Below are 16,327 nucleotides of genomic sequence, written 5' to 3' on the forward strand. Positions count from 1 at the left end.
GGCAGCTCTCACTGACTGCACGCTCCTGGTCCCCGCCTCCCAGCTGCGGGAGGATCAGAGCCCGCCGCGGGGCGAAGGGAGTTCTTCTGAGAGGAAACAGAGCCAACAGGGCTCCCGGCCAGAGGCGGAGGGAGTTCAGCGCAACGCGGCGGGGTGAAAAACCTGTGCGGCCCTGCAAAGAGGCAGCCACAGCTCACGGCGCCCGTGGCCGGGCTGGGGCACCCGGGCCTGCCGTAGCTGCCGCGGTGCCTCCTCAGCACGGCGACCGTCAGCCCCACCGAGCGCCACGGCCCCTGCGCTTGCTGATTCCCCGCGCAGTTGCCAAGCCCAGGAGAGAGGAAGCGAGCCGGCCAAGTCAGCCCAGCCCAGCTCCAGGGAGTGGGGTGGGCTGTCCACAAACCCCCTCCTGCTGGGCGAGGTTGAGCCACCGCCAAGAAACCCCTCCTCTTCCCCACCAACATGGCGCCTGCGCCACCGGCAGACGCACGGGGAGGGCGTTCCGCGACTCCCATGATGCCCTGCGGCGGCGTCCATTCAAATCTCGGCCGGTCGCCCTCCACAGGCCAGCAAATGGCGGCTTCTGGGGTTGCGGTAGCTCTCGCTCCCGCCCAAGCGACCTCTCCCACATCCCCGCTCCTTATAGCTGAGGCACCGCCGGCCTCGGATCGCGGTGGCAGAAGGATGAGAGCCCGGCGGAGCGGGCCCGTGGTGGGCTGCCCCTCGGTGTCCGTGGTCTTCCCGGGCGCCGTGAGCCGGGAGAGCTGCTGCCGCTTCGCCTGCGAGCTCCTCAAGCACGTCCTGCACCAGCGGCACCAGCTCCCGCTGCCCTATGAGCAGCTCGCTTACTTCTGCCGGCGGGCGGCGCCGGTGAGGGGGGCGCCGGGACCGGGGCGGGGGGCGGCGGCGGCGCCGGGGCGGACTCCGGGGAGGCGGCGGCGTTGGCGTTTGAGTTTTGCTTATCAGCTAACCATTCTAGCTCGGTAACTCGTGCTTTAACGTCTCAACGGCCTCTAAAGTAAAGCGCTTGTTGTAGCTGTATCCTTAACTGTTACCGGAACGTCATTTAAAAAAAAGAAAGACCTTTAGGTTAGGTGGTGAAAAGTCTCAACAAGTTACTATTTATCTCTTGTTGCCCCATTTTCTGCTCAAAGCATGTCACTAGGTTTTTATTTTTTTATTACTTGAACAACTCTTAAGAAAAAAAAATTGTTTTGGAGTGATAGCTGATCTTTAGAAGATGGTGCTTCTAGTTTTTGTAGGAGTTTTATCAGTAGTGTGATTCAGATTCAAACTGAGTAGCTGCAGAGCAGCCTTTTGTGTTCCTCTTGGATGTCCTGATTCTATATGTGGCTACTTATATCTCTTTAAAAGGAGCATAAAACCCTTTAAACCTTCCTTGACTTTCAGGGGTGGGATGGATCATGCTTTCTGAAGAGTGTATTAGGACTAATATGTCCCAATAATGAGATGTACTCATCTTTTTTTGTTTGTTTTGTTTCCAGGATGGAGATGTGATTAAGAAGCCACCCTCCATGGACCTGGCAAGCAAGAAGTGCCAGCAGGTGCTGATGGAGCTGGAGGGAATGCTCCAGCACTTGGAAGTAATGTTTAGTTTGACACTGGTTCCTCGGGTTCTTATTCTACTTGGAGGCAATGTCATGAGCCCCAAGGAGCTCTATGAGCTCAACTTGGAGGGTATCTATGAGGGCAGTGCTGAGGAGAGCCTGAAAACTGCATCCTGTGTTCGCAAGCTCTTTCACTCACTCTTCATTGCAGATGTCTTCAGTGAACTTAAGGCTCTCCCCATCATGGGCACTGTTGTAATGCTCCAAGGACACCGCAATTGTGGTGTTGATTGGTTCCGGCCCAAGCTCAACTATAAAGTGCCAACCCGAGGGAGGAAGCTAACTGTTAACTTGTCCTGTGATGAAGACATCAACATAAGCGCTTCACCTCCTCAGCATGTGACCTCTACCTGGGAGGACTATGTCTGGTTTCAAGCACCAGTGACACTCAAAGGCTTTCATGAATGACCTGTGCTCTGTGAAACTTTAATGGAATATCAAATAACCTTTGCTGCTTTAAGTGATAATACCTTTATCAAATGTAACTGCATATTCTTGTCTGTCTGGATCTCTTCTCCAGGGCATCTACTGCCTTCCTGAAGCTTGACTGTGTTCATCTGACTTCATCTCCTGAATTGTTGTTGAAAGCAAATACCCTTTAAGGCACAGTTGCACACAGATACAGTGATTTTTTTTTTAGGGGCTAGAGTTGTGGCACAGGAAATGAATTAGTGTGTTGGCAGTAAAACTTCCCTGCTGTATACTTACTGAACTGGCCAACACTAGATCTAGTCTTTTTTTCTCCTAATGCAGCTGTTTCTCTGCTAATGATTACTACATTAGCTGATTGTTTGGGACTCTAGAGAATGTATGTGATTATTAAGACACTTGGCCTTTATAGTAAAGGCCATAACTATTCTTACCTACCCTATTCCTGTAAAAGGAGACCTTTCTCTGCAGTCTGATCAGGCTTGAGTACTCAAGTGTTTGCCTAGCTATTTGATAAAATCAGACTTCCCCATAACTCAATTTCAGTTAATTGCTGAGTCCCACTCTTTGCATTATTGGGAGGTTTTGTACCTAGCATTGTCTTGTGCTGGTGATGAAGAGTGGTTGAGCAGTCCTGTGGAGGCAGGGAAGCACATCTTCCTATGTTTTTTACTAACCTTTAGTCCAACAGCCCTGACAATCAGTTAGATAGACAGTTAAAATTAAAAGTAAGCAGTTTCTGCTCTAACCCTCTTCAGAGGAAGTTAGGACTCCTGCATCAATATGCTCACTTGTTCCCATGTAACAACAAAAAAATTGGTTTGTTTGTTTACTTTTACCCCTTAGAAGTCTTAGAGGCTTAGACTCTAAATGCTTCTGAAACATGAAGAAGTAGTGAGGGGAGTGTGATCAAGTTCTAATCTATGATTTTAAGTTCAGCACTATCTTTACCGGTCAAATTCCTGTACTAAGCCAGAATGTATTGCTGGGAAGCGGAGCTTGAGCACTTTCTTCTGGCCTGGTGTCTAGTGTGGAATGGGACAGAGAGGTAGGGAGAGAAACCCGTAGAGCACAGGGTGTCAGAACAAGATATCTGCTGGAGTTATCTTCAGTCAGCTGGGTATGTACCTGTAATGTAATGAGCTTAATAGCTCCAAATAGCTCTATCCCATTTGAAAAGAAACCAGAGCCTACGGGTAGCGAGGTTGCTTGCAGTTTCTTGCTAGCAAAAATTGCACTCTGGGGTGGTAAAAATCCTTTGAAAGGAGGGTAAAGGTTGAAGTAACCCTCTACAGTTGATGCATATTTTAACTTCGACCTTTTGGAATGGAACGAGGTTATAGAACTAACAGGAAATTACGTTGATATTTTTAAGCTTGGAGAACAGTAGGAGTGCTGTTTCTGCCTTATCCATTAACAGCTGTTTACAATGTGTAGAGCTAGCGTGAGCAGTTACTAGGGGAAAAACTGCTAGAATGAAGACAGCTGCCTTATGTGCAGCTGCCCACTTGAATATGTAATCACAGGTCTCTTGAATGAAATATAACTTGAATGTAGGAGTGTTTGTGCTCAGGAGATCAAAACCCTTTATGCTTCCACCAAAGCTGCTTGTAATGCATATTTAAGAACGCTAGCACTCAAGTATTTAAAGAAGCCTTAGTTATGAGGAACAAGAGGCCAGTTCCTTTCTAATCTCTTCCCCAGATGAGTGCAATGTTACTCCATTAAACTGTTTACATATTCTGTAATACTTGAACCATGAATGCAGCAATGATATGGTGCCAGGAATGAAAGAAGACAAGATGCCTTTTTTTCTCTTGTGAAGAGCTTTAGAGCCTGATTAACAAGTTTAGTATTATAATCAATATCAAAATAAAATGCTGGCTTCTGTGCATGATTACATTGGATTTATTTAATAGCTCAAAGTAAAAGTTCTGCTAGTGGCAGGACAACTTGCTTCTATTGCATCCAAACTGCAGGTTCACAGCTGTTCCACCTTTCTGACAAAGTGCATGATGTCTTGTGCCAGAAGCTTTGGTTCCTCAAAGGCAGCAAAATGCCCTCCACGTGGCATGTAAGAGTAAGTTATGATGTTCTTGAAGGTCTCCTTTGCCCAGGCACGTGGTGTATGTACTAGCTCCTGAGGAAAAGCTGCAATCCCTGTGGGAACATATACTCCAACCCTAGAAGACATTAGTTAACTGCATTTTTGAAAGAAGTCCTAGGGAAAGTCTAAAAACCCTCTGGCTCTGGTAACTCCCACAGTCAGCTGGAGAAATTTCACCACAGCAACCCATTTTGCAGTCTGTACTCTGAAAAGCTTTACTTGTATTTAGACCACCTTGAGTTTATGAATGTTATACACAAAGGTGTGTAAAGTAGAGCCAACTTTGCACACAGTTCAATCTTGATATGCTTCAGATTTTTAAGCTTACTTTGTTTTGTAGTTTTGTGATATGTGGGAAGGTACCACAACTCCATGAAAATCAAATGAGCTAGCTCATGTTTACTTTAGAATTTATAGTACCAGTGTAACAAATTATTTTCTTGAGAGGAAAGGTAAACTGATTCAGCCTACAAAGAAAAAGGCTCTCCTATTTGTATATTCAATCACTTGGAGAATTGTGGTCAGCAGCATTTTCCTGGTCAGCCTCTCTTACAGGCATCTTAAAGCCAGTGGCTGTTAGAAGGTGCTTGGTTTCAAGTACTGCTCTCCAAATTGCTTCCCCATGTTTGTGCTTAACAGCTGTAGTTCTTAGTTTATCTACCAGTAAGCCATATCCTTTGTAATTTGGTTTAAACTTCTCTCAGAAATGCTCATGATTTTCTGATTGTTTTTTGTTTGAGTTTTTTTCTGAACTGAGCCACAGATTACATTTGTTTGGTGAATAAGTGTATAGATCTGTATTCTGAACACAAACAAGACAATATATTTTGGTAAGTCTTCTGCATTGTCTTGGCCATAAGCTACTTTGTGTGAATTATAGGTTCAAAGGAAAAGTGACCTTTATCTAAAATTATCAAAAGAAAATAAGAACTTGGATTTTTTTTTAACTAGTTAAATTTGCTGTTGTAACTGACCTAAATGTATATACAGGCAAATATAGTATGTGCATACAGTATATGCAATCTCATTTGCAAATCTGTCTTGCACCTGCTACTTCATTACCTGGCACTAGCAGTTAGACCAGGGTCCTTGGAGAAGTTCTCCTTGTAGAATCGCATAGAGGACACAATGGAGGATGTCACCCAATAAATCATCACGTTGGTCAAAAGGTCATCAAGAGAGTATTTGCTGTTGAAAGAAAGATGAAGAAACTTCATTGGAAGCTGTTTTTCAGTATTAGGCTCATGCCCTGAAGAACAGTTGTTCCTCTTGTTCTCTGCTTGTTTTCAAGCAGCAAATTAATCAATGCCCACAGCAAAACTGCCTGGTGCTGACGCAGTGGTTTGCAGGCAGTCTGCTATAAGTTTAAACTACTACTTGTCATATGTAACCTTTCATCCTTAAAATTCATCTTTGAATGGTCAGTCTTCTTTTACCTATCTCCTCATTAATTATCATCACTCATTCTTTTAATGAGTCTTCTCATGGAAAAGCACCATTTTTTTTACCTTTCCAGGCCTCCATCATCTTTATGCAGAAATGATTTATCTGTCCAGGTAGAGAATTTCTCCAAAATATATGCAGCAAGCCCCACAGGGGAGTCATTCAGTCCACAACCTAATTCAGGAGAAGAACGGGAGAGCTATTGCAGTTGCCTGGCAATGCAATACTTCAGTGGAAGTTAAACTGGACAGTCATTAATTCTTTGGAGTTTTCTATGACAATTCAGTAGAGAGTCTGTATTTTACTAGCCCTGGTAGTACTTTCTTCTTGACAAATTCACCCCAATGGAATTCCAGCTGTAAGTGACAGCACTACAAACTCAGATAATTCCTCTACAGAACAAGCTAGGAGTTAAGAAAGTCCTGTTGGCTTCTTGGTAATGTGTGGCAGAAGGAGCAAATTCAGATGTAAAGAGATTACGCTCTGAAAAGAAATTTCAGATAAACTACTTGGGAGCACTGCCCTGCTTAGGATGGATATCCAAGACCCTGAGTGCTGTTCATCACTTTTCATCTAATTTAAACAGTGGAGTATTGTGTATCTGGTGTCTGTTCCTGCCTTTGGGGAACACTAACAAATGTTATAAACACAGCAGGTACACAGTGCATTATATCTGTATTCTTACCTGTAAAACAGGGGTAGGGATTACCTCAGTAGTGAAAGAGGCTTGCCTTCGGAAAATTCCTGTACCATACCCTAGGCTGTAGTTTTACAGTATACTCAGCATTGCCTATACTCTCAAGCATTATTTTAGTGTTCCTTTAGCACAGAGTGGCTTTGTAGAAGATGATGCAAAACATGGTCTCAATTTAATAGTGGACATAGCTAATGCAAAGTAAGTTTGTGCATTGGCACAACAGTTTCCCTGCACTGGCAGGCCTAGAGTGATCTACACTCTAGATTTACACTACAGATCGAAGTCATGTATATGCTTTAACCAGCAATGGTAGGGCAGGCTAAAATGTGCCAGCTAGCATGTGACCTGTCCAGAGACGAGCATTTTCTGGGCTGAAAGCTGCCTCTGAGCCACTGTATTCAATGTCCATGGATTAGATGCTCAGAAATATCAGTCTTGTTTGTAGCTTCTGAGTCATTCAACCTGTACCACATCTCAGGTACTATAGCTTCTGGTGAGTGAAAATACTTTAGCCTTGCTTTAAACCTGCCTAATGAGAACTAAACTGGTAATATAAATATTTCTTGAAACTGAGTAGGGAATACATTTTTTCCCCCTATTCATTTTCTACATTTCACAATTTTAGTGTGCTACAAAATCCCTGCTCTTTTTCCAGGTTGAAGAGTCCTAGACTATGTACAGTGCTTGTATGGAAGCTGCTTGGTCACTTCAGTCTTCCTTTTCTCCCCTTCCTGTATTCTGATTCTAAAATATATTTATGAAACAGAGTGAACAGGGGTGCAACAGATTCTGAATATAATGGATTTAGGTTTTTGTCTTCATCTCTTTTTGTGTTAAGAGTTTGTAAGATTCTCTTAAACTCTGAGCCAGCTGACATTTCAAAGCACGATCCATGACTCATGGATTCTCTTATATGCCAGCAGCCAAACTAGACCCCATTGTGATTTTCCTCCTCTACTTAAATTGCTTTGGACTTTGTTGACATCAGTTTTTATTGATCAGTTTCATCAACCAGTCACTTAAAAGTTTTTGCAACTCTCTGCAGTTATCTTTAAATTAAATCAAACCCTGGATAGCTGTCAAATTTTGACTTAACCATTAACTTTTATCTGTAGAGAAATTAGGATCATGTTGAAACGTACAAGTGACAGCACAGTTTTTTGTCATACTCTCCCTCCCCTGGAACTTGCTTACTTATTCCTATGCTTGGATTCTCATATTAATTAGTTATTAATCCATTAAATTAATAATTTTCTTAAGGCAGTTTAATCTCTAAGAACAATGGGGGAGAACCTCAAAAAAACTTTTCTGGGAATGAAATATTTTCCATTACTGGACCCACAGCTCCTTGATTCTGCCAGAGCTTTGATTTTTGAAGCATGATTTCCCTATGATATTATGACCTGTAAATCAATTCTCCTCTTTAAAATAATTCTGCTAGTTTTCTGATCAGAGACTAGACCTACTGGTCTTTATTTTTCTGGGACTACCTTCACTGTTTGGCTCTTTAAAAAAACCACAACCCCCAAAAAAAAACTCCAAACCACAAAAAAAAAATCCCAACAAACAAAAACCCCCCTGACCTGGTATCTTGTTTGTCTCTTTTTATTTCTTTGATATTGCAACCAGTTCAAGCAATAGACCAGGCATTAGTTGATGTTTCAGTTTGAGTTTCTTTTTTTCAGTGAATTTCCAGGATGGGGTGCTATTCATTCTATGGTCTCCAGATCTGATACCATTCTGAAACAGCTCCACTGTCTTTCCTGATGAGGGATTACTTCAGTAAAGGATTACCCTATAATCCTTGCTAGTGGGGACTGATGCAAATAATTCATTTAACTTTTCTGGGATGGCCATATCTTTCTTCAGACCCCTTATCTACTGGCCTCACTAAGTATGGCAAGCTTCTGGCTTTTCAGGTGTTAGGGCTGTGTCCACCTTTCTGCAAGTTTCACATTGTACTTGCTTATAATATTTTTCATGTTTTCACCCTTTTTTTTCTAGAAGCTGCAATTTCAGGACACTCTGCTTTACTTCAAGAGGCTTTTTGCAAAGGGGTTCTTTCTCCAAGAGAAGTGTCGTGCCATTTGAAAGACCTTGAAAAGTGATATTTATAGTCTCCATCTTTTTTAAGATGTTCCTTTTAACTTCCTTCTACTCAGTTCTTGCCCCCATGTCTTGCATTCAGTCACCAGAACTCATTGCTTCTCAAACACGTTTGGCCTTTGTTCAACTCTAAGTTTTTATATACCATAAGCAGTTAGTATACAATGTTCATAGCAATATAGAGAAGGTTTATTACCTGCAGTGTCTGGTTTGGTGGCTTGGATGTGTAAGTATCCAGACTCTCGCAGAAGTTCATATATATTCTTCTGGATGAAAGGGTACGTACGTCGAACATCTTCCCTAGTGAGGCCTACAAGCCATGGTACATAAGCCCCAAGCATCACAGAAATCATCCTTCTCAAACCTTGTCTGCTGACAAAGACGAGATTCAGATGAAGCCCTTTCACAGATCTAAAATTAAGTTAATGAATAGAAGGTTAAATCACTGAGCCAAATAAGTAAAGCCCTTCATGTTCATCATGATTTTAAAAAAAAATTATGGAGTTGGAAATGGTACAGCTAGTGCAATCTCCATCCAGCTGTGCCGCTGGTATGGTGTTAGTTCTAGGGACTCAGTTTCTGGATGTGGCATATCAATGCTGGTAGCTCTGGCTGTTCACCTTGTGGTGTTCTGTGCTGTAGAGAACAGGCTGTGCTGGGTAATTTCGGAAGAGCTTGAGTAGATCACATGTGGCCACAGTGCTCTGGGTGCTGTGAAGCACAACTGCAATTGAGAACAGTGAGCTGTTTAGCCTGCAATCTAACTACTTTAAGAGCTTTCCCACTTTATCTGTTCTCTGATCTAAGCGTGGCTGTGGTACCTGCTTTTCATTAAATGCTAAACAATGAGCTATGGTGCCATCTTCTAAGGAAGGTATTGTGTTATTTTCCGATTTTAGATAGGAAGGTCCTATACTTTGTGGTACTGTTCAGCTGCTGAAAGCCTGAGCTCCCTCCTTCCTTTTTTTCCTGCTGATTTTAAATTTATCTCCTTCCTGATTTAGAATGATGATCTGTCTCCCTGAGGTCTCAAATCAAAATGCAGCAGAGTTTACTTCCACAGCTAATGGAAGAAAAGCCAAACAGCACTGAAAATTAGGAAGTGTGAGAACTGTGCCAATATTAATTCAAAGCTTATGAATACAAGTGAATGCACAGTGGTGGGGGTGTCCCTAGAGGAAACAAAGCAGAAGGGAATGAGATGCAGGGCAAACAGAAGACAGGACTGGGACCATGGAGCCAGAAGGTAGCATAAGAACTGGAGAGCGCTTTTCTGCACTGATTCCCTTTGCTACTCACTGTGGCAGCATCTGGGCCATGCTTGTAGTAATATGAGACCCCCAGTCTCCTCCCTGTAGGTAGTATTCCTTGAAGCCCAATCTGTTCATCAGCTTATGAAATATCCGAGCAGTTGCTATGGTGTCAAAGCCTGTAGGTAAACACAGGAGACCTGTTTGTCCTAGTGTTTATCCCCTGACCAAAGATCATGGCCCAACCGAGGTATGCGAGTATGCTGCTATACCTCACTCCTTGGCAATAAAGTGAACACAAGATGATAGAAATTTAGTGGAAAGTGGAGCAAGTGGAAAGCAGACCTGGCTTCCAGCTATGATTGCCTTCCATATCTCCATAGCCAGCCCCAGACCCTCAGCCACATGGGTGTAGTGCAGAGCCAAGCATCCACATTCACAAACTGTAGGACTCAGGGGTGGCTGAGGTGTTACTCCAAAACCCTTGTTATTCCAACAGAGCCTTTTCATCACTTACCTTTCTGGTGTGGTGCCTCTGAAAAGCCATAGCCTGGAATGGATGGGCAGATGATCTCAAACACTACATCACCCTCATTCAGGCTGTGCCCAGCTGGCTCTGTTAGCAGAGGGATGATCTTGTAGAACTCATAGAAGGAGCCTGGCCAGCCATGGACCATCAGCAGAGGTTGAACAGCTCGACCGTGAGGGACGTAGGAGGGCTTCACGTGGATAAAATGTATATCAATCCCTGCCACACATCCAAGACAGATAAATTAAAGCTCTGGTTCCATCACAGTTTCTGCTCTGGACTCTGAAGAAGGGGGGTGGCAAAATTGCAACTAGCATTTGTAGCAGAAGTTACACAATCAACCCATTGCAAGAAGATGCCTAGCTGAAAGGGGATGCCTGGTATTGTACCTATGTCTCATCGTTACATACAGAGGTATTGAGCCCAACTCCAGATACTGGGGTCACAGGAGACTGAGCACCCATCTGTGAAACTGGTCTCACAGTACATAACTAGAGCTGCACTTAAATGGATAGCATAATGCAGGTAAGACACATGAAAAAACATGACAAAATTACAAAATATATGGGTGATAAAAAAAGAAAAATGAAAAAGTACGTGCAAGATAGAAGTTTAACCTGCAGATCACTTACCTAAAGTCTGGCTAACCTCACCTGGCTAAACTGGGTGGTGGTGGGGGATATTCTAGCCTCAGAGTCTTGGTAAATTTTGCAATTTTCAAAGGTGGCTTCAAGGCAATAGCAGAAGAAAACCTCATCATTAGTTAGTACATGTTCAGAGCCAGATGAAGCTCATCTTGAAGCAGACCTAATCTTATTGCCACTGTGTAATGCTCTTAATCTATGGAAGGTTATTTATTAATATAGCATCCACTAGTGGTATTTCACTCATATTACTAAGCTGTTGTGTATACTGTTGCCTTAAATATTGTAACATCTTAAATGTCCCCCTTCTCTCTGTGCATTTCAGAGTAAGACCTGCTCAAGCCACAGAGACCTCCTCACCTTCAATGGTGGTTTGGAAATGGGGGTATTTGTTCAAGACTTCCACTTGCTTGCGCCAGTCGAACTGGTTCCTCCAGTAGGCCACCACCTTCTGCAGGTAGCTGGAGTTGAAGCCGTAGTGGAAGGCAGCCCCTTCCAGCGGCGGTGCATAGCGGGCCTGCTCCAGGCGGCGGTGCAGGTCCTGCAGAGGGGAGCCCTTCTCGCTAGGCTGGCCAGCCCCCTGCGCATGCCTTATGCCAGGGCAGGGACAGATCAGCTGTCCTGGCTGGCTCTTGTATCGCTATCTGGGACACCACGAGCCCTCCTGAAGCAGTGGCATACTCTGCATGGCCTCCTGAATAGTTTATATGGGGAATATATTCTACAGCTTACCAATTCCCCTAGGACATCTGGGAGTACCGGGTCCTACTCTTGCCTTGCTGCTAACTGGCTTTAGGGTTTTTGGCACTAGAAGCTTGCTGGCACCTCCGGCTGGGAGAATAACAAGAAGCTCAGCCAGAGCTGCTGACTGCTACTTGGCCAGAGAATTAGGGACAGGCATGTACGGGCAGAGGTGCTGTGACTCAGTCAAGACCCTGTCCATCTTCACCCTTCCAGCCCTTCCTTCTGTGGAAGCCCCTCAGTCCTGCCACATTGGTGCAACTGCTGTCCTGATGCCCTCCTACCCTGCTCCACCGTCTGCAGACCCACAGTCAAAGTCTTTTGCTCAAGGTGTGGCCTTTCTACAGGAGCAGCTGTGGGTTGCATGGAGGGTCTGTGGTCTCAGAAAGTCTTTATGGGGCACTGCAATGAATCTGAGCTCAAATCCCATTCATAAAGGGTTGTGAGCCAGAGCATCATCTACTGGTGCTAGGTAGCTGCACTGGCATATGTAAGTGCACTGCTGCCACCCCCAACACATCACATCAAAGCAGCAAAGTGGGCAATGGACTGGCTCCACCTCGCAGCTTTCTGCCCCTCCCTACATCCCAGCCACTGGTACCTCGATTTCTTTGTCAGATGTTTCAATCTTGAAGGGATGGATACTTTCATCTTCTTTCCCTTTTAGGGGTCTTTCACCTGAGCCCCACCATCCATCGCCCATTTCAATAGTCTTGATTGTGTGTCTAGACCTCAGCCAGTAAACCAGCATCCCTCCAACCCCCAGGGTGGCCACAGGGACCAGGACTGCATTCTTCTGGGAATATTCAAAAGACCTGGGGAGGCATAAAACTGTGTTCAACAACAGAAGTGTAAAGGGACTATGCTGAGGCTTGTATTTATATCAGTTGGGCCTGAGCAGCAACAAATGCCTTCAAACCCCATGGAGTCAGCAGGGGCTGGGGGGCTCTGTTATTTTTGAAGAACACAGGCAAGATTTGGGGCAGGGTTACATCTACCAGTGCTTCTTACAGATGTCAAGTCCTTGCTGATCAGGACTTGCTGGTCACAAGTCTTCCTTGTCCTCCTTGTGAACCAGGGTGCCTGGGTGACAAGGGTCAATAGGATATGGGCCAGTGTACTTTAAGGTAGATACTGGAGTGAATGGGATAGTAGCAGCTGGAACCCTCCAGGAATAAAAACTGCACAGATAGAATGGGCTGAGGAGCAGGAGCAGAGACAAGGGTCTTCAGCTGCTGGAGGGAGCTGGATGTGCTGGATGTGCCCCTCCTGGCAGTGCTTTATACATAGCCCCCACCCCCCCCACCCCCTTCAATTGTCTTTTAGGGCAACATTGGCTGTCTGCCATAGCTTTCCATGGGTAAGGGTCTCAGCTTGTCTTTCTAGTGCCCCTTGGCATCCCCCCTTGGAAAGAAAAGGTATTGTCTCTGTTTAATTAGTGTGAATCTAAACCACTTTTTGATCAAGCATAGCTTATATAGCATTTGATGTTTTAATATTTAACCTCAGCTTAAAGACAGGATATCCTGGCCATCAGTGTAAGAAAATAAAGGAGAGTTGGCAAGAGAAATCAGCCTTAAGTTGTCCTTTGGTGACATGCAACCATATATATGGAGAAAAAGGGTTAGGGTACTTCATCCATAAAGAACACCAGAGACCACCAAGGACCCCTGAAGAGAGGAAGACATGTGCAGAAGGATCTGAAGTGGAGCCAAGAGGAGGTACTTAATGCCATTATGCAACCTATGTAGATAAGAATTAATATGTATAGATAGGCAGGATATGTATGAATTTATTGTATAAATATATAAAAGGAGCTGGCTTCAGGGTGCTTGATTTGTGGAAAACCACTGGGCATCCAGGCTTGCGCAACCCTGAAAAAAATTAACAGCGTCTCTCCTGAGTGTGTGATTATTGACTCATTGCACCCTGGGCAACGAATCCGCTTTTTTGGACAATGCCCTTGTTTCTGTTCTAGACAGCAAGGTTTCAGACTTTCTTGAAGTGTGGGAGCTAAGTCACCAGAGTTTGTTTTAGCAGTCATGCAACATGTTTCAAACTGTTCAAGAGCTTGCACAGGGCAGCTATTTCACTCACCTGATCCAGGACAAGATGCTCTGCCTACAAAAGGGGGGTGAAAAAAAAAAAGATATGATCTTTATAGTCTGATAGTGTTGCCTGCATGATACCAACCCTTGGGGATGGTGCAAAGACCACCTGCCAGCACTATTTACTGCCCAGCTGTGGGATCAGAAGCTGTTTAACCACCAGGCAACATCTGCAATTATTTTTCCTACTTTTTGGATGGGACAGAAAGAGAGGGGCTCAGAGAACTGTCTCTGTACAAAGAGACAGTGTTTCTGGGCTGTGTTTTAGCTAGTTTGTTGCTGTAATATTCCCTCCTTCAGCACAATTTAGATAAAAAGCACTAAACAACTGGGTAGGTGTCCTTGTGACATTTCATCCTAAGAGTGGCTGTGTTACTTCAGCCAAGAAAATAGTTTGACTTCTGTGTAGCAATAGGTGCACAGCATTGGCAGGAGCCTTTCAAGCTCAAGGATTATTCTGCTGCCAGCCATGTGATACTCATCATACTGCAGGGCTGGCATGAGGAGAGGCTTGTGGGACCTCTCCCTGTTCAGATTTCAATGAACTGCCATGCCTTTGCTACTTCTAACTACTCCTGACTGGATACCAAGCTTTTAGGTCTCATCTACCTGCAAGAAAAAGAAAATGTCCTCCTTGGCTCTCTTTCAGCCTGGTAGATTCTCTTGCAAGAAAAGCACTGTTTAAAACCTAGCAAAATTGGAAGTGACAAAAGAAAGTCTCGTTACTCTGCCTTGTGGAAGGCAGCTAGATTAGGGAGCTAGTTGGTGTCATAATTACAATACCTGAGAGGAAAAAAAAAAGTACATGACACTCCGTGAACGACCCAGTCTGGTGGCTGTTTCTTTTTACCTACGGCTGCCTGTGATGCAGAACCCAGCAGTCCCCAAGGCAATTTGGTAACAATCATTGAGATAGCCTGTGTGTGATTTTTAAGGATGTAGCTCCTTAAACCACTCCCAGACAAGGAAGAATAGGGCTCCTAAGAGCAAACAGTGTCAGCCTCCACCTCCCTGGAGGCTGAGCAGCTTATGCAAGAGGTAATAATATCCCCCTGGACTTACATCCATGTAAACATCAGTTTAGTGAGTCAGAGGCATGAAACCAGTTATCATGGCAATAGGACAAACTCGTCACTGCTAACAAAGCAAGCACGTCCCAGAAGCAGCTCTCTAAGCAACGCAAAACAAGGCTCAGTCTAATAAAACCTCCTCCCCACTCACATTCAGGAGAACTCAGCCACATGCTCCTACCCTCCAATGGCCTGGTGACCCTCCCAGGGGCTTTCTCCCGCCCCGGCCCCAGGGAACCCCGTTTGTGGTCCTTCCTCCCCGCACTGAGGGGATCTCACCAGGCGTTTGGAAGGATCTCCTGCCACATGTCTGCTCCTCCTCGCCCAGCCGCTGCTCCGAGTGAAGCAACCCAGGTGTCTCCTCTGCCGGCTTTCTCTTGGGCAGTGACGCTCTCTTGGTGGCAATGCAAGCTACATCATCCGTTAGTGCCACCTATTGCCCAAGTGTGCAGTTGCAAATTAAGTTCAGCAGAGGCAAATGCAAAGTCTTACATGGGGAGGAAATAGCCCTGTGCACCAGCACAGGCTGGGTGCCAAATGCATAGAAAGCAACTCTTTGGAGTCTGGCCTGACATCCTTAGCCGAGCCCGACTCAACAAGGTGCCCTTGCAGAAGAGGCCAGCTGTGTAAAGGGCTATAGCAAGCATCTTAGCCAGCAGGCTGAGTGAAGTGATCCTTTGCTCTCTTCAGCAATTGTGAGACCACATCTGGATGGCCATGTCCAGTTTCTGGCCTTGCTGGTAAAGATTGGAGTGAGCCCACCTTTGGTGGTGTAGGTCCACCAAACTGCCAGGGGAATGGAGCACATGGCGTATGAGGAGAGACGGAGGGACCAGGGCTTGTTCAGCCTGGAGAAGAGAAGGTGTGTGTCTTATTGCTGTCTACAGCTACCTAGTGGAGAGCATAGGAAAAATGGACCCCGACTCATCCTGGAGGAGCAACAGTTGAAGGACAAAAGGCAATGGATGCAAATTGCAACAAGGGAAATTCTGGTTAGCTATTAGGAGAAATGTTCACCATGGAGGTATTCAGAAACTGGGACAGGGGCCCAGCGAGGATGTGGGATCTCCATCCTTGAAGGCATTCAAAATTTGACAGGAACAAAGTACTGAGCAACCTGGCCTACCTGGACATGCTCTGAGCAGGAGGTGGGGTAAGCTGACCTCCAGGTGTCCCTTCCAACCTCTGTATGACGTTGCTCTGTTCCATGTGCACCTGTGATTTGCAGCAGCCAAAACAAAACAAAAATGAGAAATTAAGGTTTTAATTTTCCACAGAAATCAATGCTTTGTTTTACCTCAGAGAACTAGATTTCATTTCCCTCATGGTTGGTAAAATCTTACTGGATGAAGACTTGTCCTTCCTAAACTGTTGCACAGTGTCCTTGCTGTACTTCACTCCAGGAATAGCTACATTTTACTGTCTGAGGAAATTATTCCTATTTCCATGCAATGCTATAAGTGAAGTACCATCACCAGTGAGATCTGTAGTGATTAATCTCATACTGCTGTTCATATGTAGTGTTCATATGTAGCCACTGTGCCATCACAGAATAGTAGGGATTGGAAGGGACCTCTG

The 16,327-nt window shown here is 44.9% G+C and overlaps 2 protein-coding genes across 4 annotated transcripts; one reads left to right on the forward strand and one right to left on the reverse strand.

The window, feature by feature from the left end:
* The first annotated feature begins 27 nt into the window (after positions 1-27).
* On the forward strand, positions 28-3,951 carry MAD2L1BP (MAD2L1 binding protein). Its single transcript, XM_064445949.1, has 2 exons — positions 28-867; positions 1,503-3,951. The coding sequence occupies exons 1-2, from the start codon at positions 460-462 to the stop codon at positions 2,031-2,033; spliced, it is 939 nt and encodes a 312-aa protein (XP_064302019.1). The 5' UTR covers positions 28-459; the 3' UTR covers positions 2,034-3,951.
* Positions 3,940-15,170, reverse strand: LOC104050640 (epoxide hydrolase 1). Of its 3 annotated transcripts, none has more exons than XM_064445946.1 (10): positions 15,029-15,170; positions 13,669-13,692; positions 12,173-12,386; positions 11,191-11,371; positions 10,175-10,405; positions 9,707-9,836; positions 8,604-8,776; positions 5,670-5,778; positions 5,224-5,349; positions 3,940-4,237 (listed from the first exon to the last, which is right to left on the reverse strand). In XM_064445946.1, exons 1-10 carry the CDS (start codon positions 15,055-15,057, stop codon positions 4,036-4,038), a joined length of 1,419 nt encoding a protein of 472 aa, XP_064302016.1. In that variant the 5' UTR covers positions 15,058-15,170; the 3' UTR covers positions 3,940-4,035. The 3 variants fall into 3 exon arrangements, with proteins under 3 accessions (XP_064302016.1, XP_009509824.1, XP_064302015.1); XM_009511529.2 differs by having other exon boundaries at positions 8,604-8,818; positions 15,029-15,167; XM_064445945.1 differs by lacking the exon at positions 13,669-13,692 and having other exon boundaries at positions 8,604-8,818; positions 15,029-15,168.
* Positions 15,171-16,327: the final 1,157 nt, after the last annotated feature.

Source organism: Phalacrocorax carbo, chromosome 3 (assembly GCF_963921805.1).
Source record: "Phalacrocorax carbo chromosome 3, bPhaCar2.1, whole genome shotgun sequence".
Classification (NCBI taxonomy): domain Eukaryota; kingdom Metazoa; phylum Chordata; class Aves; order Suliformes; family Phalacrocoracidae; genus Phalacrocorax; species Phalacrocorax carbo.